This window comes from Falco naumanni, chromosome 9, assembly GCF_017639655.2.
Source record: "Falco naumanni isolate bFalNau1 chromosome 9, bFalNau1.pat, whole genome shotgun sequence".
Classification (NCBI taxonomy): Eukaryota; Metazoa; Chordata; class Aves; order Falconiformes; family Falconidae; genus Falco; species Falco naumanni.
Window position 1 is genome coordinate 17,058,217 of NC_054062.1, and position 8,450 is coordinate 17,066,666.

At 42.1% G+C, this 8,450-nt stretch overlaps 1 protein-coding gene across 2 annotated transcripts in view; it reads left to right on the plus strand.

The window, feature by feature from the left end:
- The window catches only part of SHTN1 (shootin 1), a 70,413-nt gene extending 62,457 nt beyond the window's left edge, over nucleotides 1-7,956 (plus strand). For both annotated transcript variants that reach the window (XM_040606061.1, XM_040606060.1), the window contains exon 17: nucleotides 6,404-7,956. In XM_040606061.1, coding sequence (XP_040461995.1) covers nucleotides 6,404-6,614 — 211 coding nt within the window. In that variant the 3' untranslated portion in view covers nucleotides 6,615-7,956. The remainder of the gene's footprint in view (nucleotides 1-6,403) is intronic.
- Nucleotides 7,957-8,450: the final 494 nt, after the last annotated feature.

Below are 8,450 nucleotides of genomic sequence, written 5' to 3' on the forward strand. Positions count from 1 at the left end.
TGTACTAACAGTTTCGTTTGGATCAACAGAGCGCTTCTGAAGCAAATCTCCCTATTGTCCCCATTTGCTATGCTTTGCTTCGTATCCTGGAGTGGTCTTAGTGCATAAACTAGGGATTCGATGGATGAGTGCAACTGAACCAGAAGATGTGATCCAGCCTTTACTGGCTGGCCCAGGAGCCACCCAAGAGCTAGTTCAGTGAACGCCCCCCCTGAAACGTGTGTTGTGAGGGCACTGATCTGAAGCACAGGCTGTTTCCCTTTACACATCTGCTGATGTTGCACCACACTATTTTCGAAGGTAGCCCGTGTTCACTAAACAAGCAGCATGCTGCTTTGGGCAGATACCCTAAATGCCAAAGGCATGAAAAAGATTTATTGTGGCTCTTCTTATTATTCATACCTGAGGCGAAAGGATGCAGCTGTCTCATCATTCACAATTCCTTGAAATCGGACAAAGGTGTGCCCTGTTTGCAGCAGCCAAGCAAGCCTTTTCGAGCACGGTAGAGGACTGCATGTCTCATCATTACCAGGTGTCTCTGGCAGTGCAGCATTTATTCTTTTTTCTTCACCTGGATTTTAATGTAGAGCTGCCTATAGAAAACCTTGGGAATAGTTGTGCATGAGATATTTCTCTTTGCTGTGCCATCCATTTACTGAGGCTTGTAATCCGAAGGAGGAGGTAATACTTACAGACATTTAAATGCGAACAGCCCTATTCATCGTTCTTTATTCACACTGAGTAACAGTTGAGCACACCTGTTTTTGCGGAGAAAGAAGGTCATGCCTTTGAAAAAGACCCAGTCTTGAAAATGTATCTGTAAACAATACGTAGATGGAAGTCAGCTTACTGAGTAAAATCCCAGATCCTCCCTGCCCCCAAGTCAGTGGCAATCTAACCGAAATATGCAAAGGGTCAGGAGTTTCAGGCTTTGGTTGCAGTAGGACTCCGCAGGTGATATGGTTACTCCTGTGGCCAGTGTTACCAAAGCACTGGCCGCCAGCTGAATCTGCTGGGCCACTCAGGCGAGTGGCCGAAGGAGGGATTGTGGAAAAGGGCTGTAACAACATCAGCAATTACAGGTTGGTTCTGAAGTTTTCCTGTAATCAAACTAAGTGATGACAGCTCAGAGAAATGAATTCAGAGGAAAAATGTGGGTTTCGAACCACTAGGTGAGGTGTTCCTTCAGTATAGGAGATTGTTATAAGAAGGGTCTGAAGCCATTAAGCGGATGATTTGGAATGTTTGAATGTGAAATTTTGCTCGGGTGGTGCTGAGGGGGAAGACATCAATCATGTGTGTCCTATAGAGAAATTGAGGCCTTACCTCGGTATTCAGGTAACTTCCTCTGCAAATCTCTTCCCAAATGTTTAACCCAGCATGACTGTAATTCTGTGACAATTGCTCAGAAGAGAATGGGTGACAATTTAGTTACCTTGGGAGCAAAGCGAGTTCCCGTGACTCCCTGCAGTGTGTAGACACAGAAGGAGAAGGTGTGTCTGGCTCTGCCCCTGGGTTTTTTGGTGTTTTTTTTCCAGCACTTTGTAAACATTTTGTTTCTGGGCAGCAGAGTTCTCCGCTAACAGAGTGAACCACAGAGAGGGTTAGTCTTAATCTGATGATTTTATACAATTAAAGGATTTGTCCTCCTTCCCCTGGCTGTAATCTTAGTACCCCTGAATCATCTACCAGCTCTGCGGGAAGTAGCTCAGCCTCAGCTAGACAGAACTGCAAAGGTTTTCCAGTGCAGCTTGAACATGGTCAATTCAGTTTGAACAACAAATGAAGAAAACAATGGGATGTCCTGGAAGTTTGAGGTCTCCTCAATTTTAAGTATTTTAAAAGCTACTGTCATACATTTTCCTTAGAGTGTACTTCTTTTGTGCTCCCTCAGTGCAGGTAGAAGCTCTTCAAGATTCTTCGTTTAAATGAATTTGCTAATCTTTCTGAGCATTTTCAAAACAGTACCTAAGAATGGGAACAAATTCCATACTAGAGATTATCTGCAGTTCTGTTCTGCTTGCTGCTATGTTGGTGACCTTTCTACTTAGCCAGGTGTAGCAGCGGCATTCCTGAAACGGAGAAGGTTTCTTGCACTTCACAGATGTCTGGTGTTATAGATAGAACTCGTACTATCAGAGGAGGAAAACAACAGACTAATTCACTAGTGTTACTCTTTGTATTCCCTCTAATTTCCTGTTGACAAATCCTGTAGCGTGCTGGGATTTTTTTGTTCATTGAAGACTTTCAAGGCTTGGAATTGGTGTATTTTTTACTATTGTTCAGCATTAGCCTTTGGCCCTGTCTGTTGAATTCCCCTGCCTTTTTAAGAATTCTGAGGTGTTTAATAAACACATCTGCAGTTATTCTCAATAAAAGTTTTTGACGGAGGATAAAATTGACTCACCTCTTGTGGTCTGGCACGCAGCAGACAGACCACGGTGGCGCACTGCTGAGCTGGGACCCTGTCCTGTACAGCCTGGCACCGTGGGCTGGTTAGTCCAGGTCAGAGACAGGACAGCAGAGCTGCTGTTGTTTGGCAAACCCTCCTAGCGTGGTAGTTTGGAAAGGACACAGAGATTGGAGTCTGAGCTTTATTGCACGAGTGATGTTTGACCTCAGTTACGGATATCTTACAGGAAAACGAGAATTCTGGGGTCGGGGTGGGCGGTAGATCGGCGAATAGCAAGCTGTAACTGGCATGCAGGCATGTTTTTTAACTGTTAGGAAGAAGCAGCTGGTGGTGAGCAACTGTCAAATTAGCTTAATGCTTCAGATCTTACCTTTTGGGGAGTAAGGAATAGCACCAGCTGAGTTTTATTTTGGTTTTGAAAGCAATTTTGTTTTGAAGGCAGATGACAGCTATTTCAGCATCCTAGATTAAGGAGCTCACTGAAGGACAAAGTATACTAATTTGATGCCATGTTAGTGTTGGCTTTTGTAGCAGAAATTACTTCATTCATACTATCTCAGATTCCAGGCAGAGGATCTACATGGATTCTCCCATGCTTATACCATGTACTTGCAAAACCAGTCTTTGTTGGGATAGATTTTTGCTAGTAGTTTCTAAATATGCTGTAAAACCCACAGATTTTCCTACAGCGTTTTCCTTGAATGGTTTCCTTTAGCCTTCTGCTTTTTAGAAAATTGGATGGGACTTCATCCAATAAAATTTTCCATGATATTTACATAAAATTCTGGTTTCTAAATGGAAACATATTACAGTGATTTCCTGAATAGAGAGAGCACCGAGTGAGGTTAAATAATACCAAGGTTATAATATTAACCAGAAGAAACAAAGAAAAATCCAAGTCTCAGTTGACCATCCAATCCTTAGTTTCTTTTTATGCTCCTACTGTAAATTATTTACAAAGGGCACAGCAGTACTAGTTCACAGACAGCCTGTCAGGTGTAAGCCTTTATGTTTAAATCTTTGGTATTAATTCTTTAACTATCTAAATAGAATATATTGCTTTTGATACTCTTGTATCACAAGCAGTCCTCAGTACTGCATGGGACTTGGCATATCCCCCACAATTAATCTAAAATGCATTTATCATCTAAATCTGGATTTCACAGCACAGATTTTATGTGTTTAGTCATAAAAATATATGCAGACTTATAAAGAATTATGTATGAATGAGTACAACAGAACTAGGTTCTCAGTTTCTGGCTTAAATATATAGTTGGGCAAATAACAAGAATACTGATAACAACATTAACAATCTTAATGAGGGAAGAGCTTTGCATAGAACTAAATGCAAATACCTTGGCTGGATAAATTTGTAACTGTTCAAATCTGTGGCTAACTATATCTGTACTAATTGCTTTTCCCAGCTGTATTTGTAGCAGTAAAAAAAAAAAAGTTTTCTGAAAGGGAGCACCGATGTTGTGTTCATTCTTGCACTGAAACTTCATTATGCCTGCAGTCCGCTCTTGACAAACTGTTGAAAATGAGCTCTGAACACCTGATAAATAGGGTTAATAATTTTTAACAATACTGCATCTGTAACAGCAGCACTGTCAGGCTGGTGCTGCAACAGCGTAAAGCATTTGAAGAAGGGAATGCGAGTACAGTGAAGTCGGAATAGTAATTCTTATTTTTATGCTCGAAACGCTGATTTAATCACTGGTTTTCTCCATTAAACTACTTTATATCGACATCTTTTATTTTTCTGTCCTTTAAAGGTGGTAAATATGATTGCCGTTTTATCCATTTTTGTTATAAATGAAACAGACTTCAGAGTGTTTGGCTGTGCATCAGTTGTTGGAATGCTGCCATACACTAATGCAGACTCCCCACTGTGAGCCCAGTGAAGAATTATACTTTGATTCACCAGATTGTATTAAATAGTCCAGCTGTTGGGATTTGAAAGATAGTTACCTCCAAAGTGAAATAAAAATGAACTTGGCATTTACGGCTTTGACCATTTTTATAGAGTTGGGCAATCAGCTTTTCAGAGGTAGCACTTTTAAAAATAACCCTCTTCTGGTTACACTGCTTTATAAAGTTTAATTTGCTGTAACATTTAAAATACCCCACCTTGTGTTTTCTGGAATGATTGGCAACTTTTGCATAAAATAAGCATTATTTTCCTTATGAAATCACTAGCTTCTGATGATAATCAAATGAGTCTGAAACTGTATCTATTAGCACCAATTTCTGCATTAATTAACTTATACCAAAGTTCTAATGTTAGAGACAATGCTTGTAATTAAAGCTTGAACATGGAATTTCATTTGTTATATCCAGTGCTTCAGTAGCAAGCTGAGTAAATTCTTTCTGAAACGGAAAGTGCAGCAACTGTTGTTTCTGTGATTATTTATTCGTTTTTAACCTGTACATTTACTCTCTCCCCATCAGGTGGGAGCCAGTACATTCTCCGCCCCATGCTCTAATTGTTGAGTGGGGTGACCTCTTTTTTCTTTGTCATTTTCTCCAGGACAAAGACTGTCACAATAAAGGGCGGTTCATAGCAGATGGATCTAGTAGCTGAATTTCTTTCTCTGGCCTCCACTTGATTCCACTTTTTCCTTTCAAGGGTGTTATCGTAGCAGGATGGAAGGCTGCTCCTTATGAGTAAGCATGAAAAATTAAAAAAAGGAAAAGAAGAAAAAGAATTAAAAAAAGGCTGCAGACTAGCAAATGCAGTTGCATTCAGCAGCGGTACAGTTAGGCTGCCTGGGAGAGCGGGTCCACACGCCTGCCGCTGCGTAGGACCTTCCTGCACTAAGGGGTTTTGCCCCTGCCCAGCGTGGGGGTTGTAGCTGTATCGGCGTGGACATCTGCCCTGCGTCCACGCTGCTGTGTGAGGCCCTGCCTGAAGATGGGCCCAGTGCCTCCCCGAGCGCGGCTGGTTGCGTGCCCCCGGTGAGGGGCCAGCAGGCTGGCCAGGAGAGCCGGCGGGGGAGGCCAAGCCCCTGCCCACGCAGCGGCGTCAGGACGACACGGGAAATGCCCCGTCCCTGCCTTGGCCGCTCCCGCTTCCCCAGTCTTTGCCTGGTTCTCTGCTGGGGCGTTTTAGCTAATCTAAGGATTTGCCTGCACGTTTTCAACACTAGTACAAAGCTTTTGAATATAGAGAAGTGCTTTTAGCGTTTCTAGCGTGTTGCCAGCCTCGACAAATAACCCCGGTGTCTCTGACCTTTCCTTCCTCTCTCCCCACGCAGAGGGCTGTTTATCTGCGCGGATCCCTGCGCTGTGAGCGATCAAGATGTAACCCCATTGCTGCAGTACAGAACGTGGGTCTAACGCCCTCTGTACTTCAGCGCATCCAGTCGGTGAATTCTCAGAAATCGTTGGTGCTTGCTCCCAGTGAGACCACTAGCAGCCTGTTGGTGCCGAGCCACAGCGGCAAATCTGGTTACGCTGCCTCTGCCTCCCGGTTGTACGGAGGAGTGTGGCACAGTGGAAGCCCCATGCAAGCTGCTCTGGGGTGGAGGTGTGGAGAAGCAGCCACGTTCTCTGTCCAGGCTGCAGGCTGTTAGCCTACAGCCCGCAGGAACTGGCAGCATTTTCTCTGAGTGCAACGGCTCTGTTGGACATGGGGGAACCCAAGTCCGGATCTGAGATGAGCAGAGAGAAAAAAAGACTATCTTTAAACTGATTCTTTTGTAGTCTAAGGATTTTTTTCAGTGCTTTGTGAGTTCATTTTTCCTGTTAAGTGTCTTCCATGGCTAGCTTAACAAGGGATTCAGGAGGGGTAATGCGACTGTTGCATTTTGTGCGCTACTATCTGTGTGTAACGGCTGTTAAATCTATAAATCTATTTACTGGTTTAGTAGACCTGTCCTGATCATACATGCCACTAATAATAGAAATGCTTTTCTGTATATTTATATTCTTTCTTTTAAATGTGTGAGCTGTTACCTATATTCATATATTTATTCTTTTTTCCTTTAGATCAACTAGTCATACAGAATTTAGAAGAGAAGCTTCTAGCAATGAAAAAGAGACAGAATCCGTTGTAGTTTTAGATCCTGTTTCCACCAGTGGGGATCAGATGCCCAACAACACTCTGAATCAGAACAAAATGAAGGAAGAAAAAACCAAGCCACTCTATAAAGAAACTAACGCTGAGAAAATAAAAGAAACAGACAGTTCTAACTGTTAATTGTTATTCTGAAAGGCTGTAACTTTTGGGAATCATTATCTGGATGTGTACGTTGCTTAGGTGTGTCACTAGGGGCTACAGTCTGTACTCCAAACAGTTTTCAATAATATAGATTGAAATGGTCTTTTGTATGCAGTTCAGTTACATGCATTAAAGTGTTAAATAACTATGTATCACTCAAAACCCCCCTCCCATTTTAATTTAGCAGGTAACGTTATTATTTTCTTAGATGGTGTCAGTTGCCTTTACTTAAAAACTGTTTTTGAAAAGGCTTTTTAAATTACTCTTTCACTGAGAAGAATGCCTTGTTAAAAGGTCCACTCTGAAGCTTGCCAGCAGCCCCTCGCACCCCTCTTGAATCGGGCAGGTTTGGGTTAGACCCTGTGAAGGTGATAACACACACATCAGCTTTAGTATGGGAGGTATTACTAATTATTAAAAAATCAGTCTTTAGACACATTGCTTTAAAGACATTTTGGTATCTGCTTCAAGCCAGATCTTTTAGGTCTCCTTACTGCTGTCTCCACACACGCTTTCTGGAGGAAATTAAAAGCACAAGCATAACACTTCTGTCTGCTGCAGGTTCTCCAGCAGACAGGTAGCCCAAAGACTGAAAAGCAGAGGCAGTGCAGCATGTCATCTAACGGTAGCCAGAGTCCGTAGCTCGTGGGTCGAGACTGGTGCTCTCATTTGGATGAAAAGCTTTTCAGAGGACTCACCTCCTGGTTTTTGTTTCCATGACACAGCCAGGTTTGGAACTGCTGCAACTGGAGCCTGCATTTACTGCTGAAAAAACCAAAACAACTTCTTCCAGGCTCCCATGAGCATGGACTACATCTGGGATTCGGTCATTCTGGGATTGCAGGTTATTTGAAATCAACGTTTTGCGAACTGCCAGCTGAAAGCTCGCAGCACAAATAAGCCTTTGCTTTGACCCGGGTACACGCTGGTGGCATTGATGTCTCTGTTAGGTAACACTTTAGATGTCTGTATTTGCGAACACAAATCCCAGTTTCCCTCAGCCCTTATTTCCTACGAAGACAGCGAGATAGGTATGTAAGTGATTTGCTCCACTGCCAATTCACATTCCACTGTAGTCTCTTTTTAAACTGAACACAGTATCTCATTCTTTTATAACGAACGAACAAATGTAATCAGGGATTTACCTAAAGATTGGTGTACCTGAAATCGAGTGGTCAAGTACCTGAATGCACTTGGATTATTTTTAATTTAATGATTTGAAACAATGATAGTGTTGAAGGATGAATGTTCTGAGTTTGTTGGTTTGGCTCTGCATGCAACTGTCTGGTGCTTTTCCTAAAAATAAAATGATAGTAACGAGTGTGGTAGTTTCACATCTTTTTGGTGTTTTTTGCATGTTTGCTAAGAAGGTCTTGGGCTTGATCTAATTGCTGAACTACATATAATTCCTACACTGGAGGAAATTTGTCTCATTGATATCTGCATTTCTGGGGGGCATGTGGTTCTGGTGGTGAATCTTTCACTTAGGTGGCTGTTACACTGAATTTCAAATGCAACATTTTATATATGTCTTTTTCCTCAAATTACTGCTGCTGTATTGTATGTTCCAATTTTCAAATTATACAACCTCCAGAAGTTTTTTAAGAAGCATTTCAAACTGTTTGTTACCTAGGACATAAATTATTTATTTCTCTTTTCACTGTTGCTTATTAAAAAGACTCCTGACAAGTTTCCCAGACCTTGTGAAATTGACTTGTTACTCCCTGCCTCTGACTGAAGCGAGCTTCTTAGTGATGCCAATTACAGCTTTGTGCCCTACATTTGGGGTTTGCACTGATGCACTTGTGTTGATAG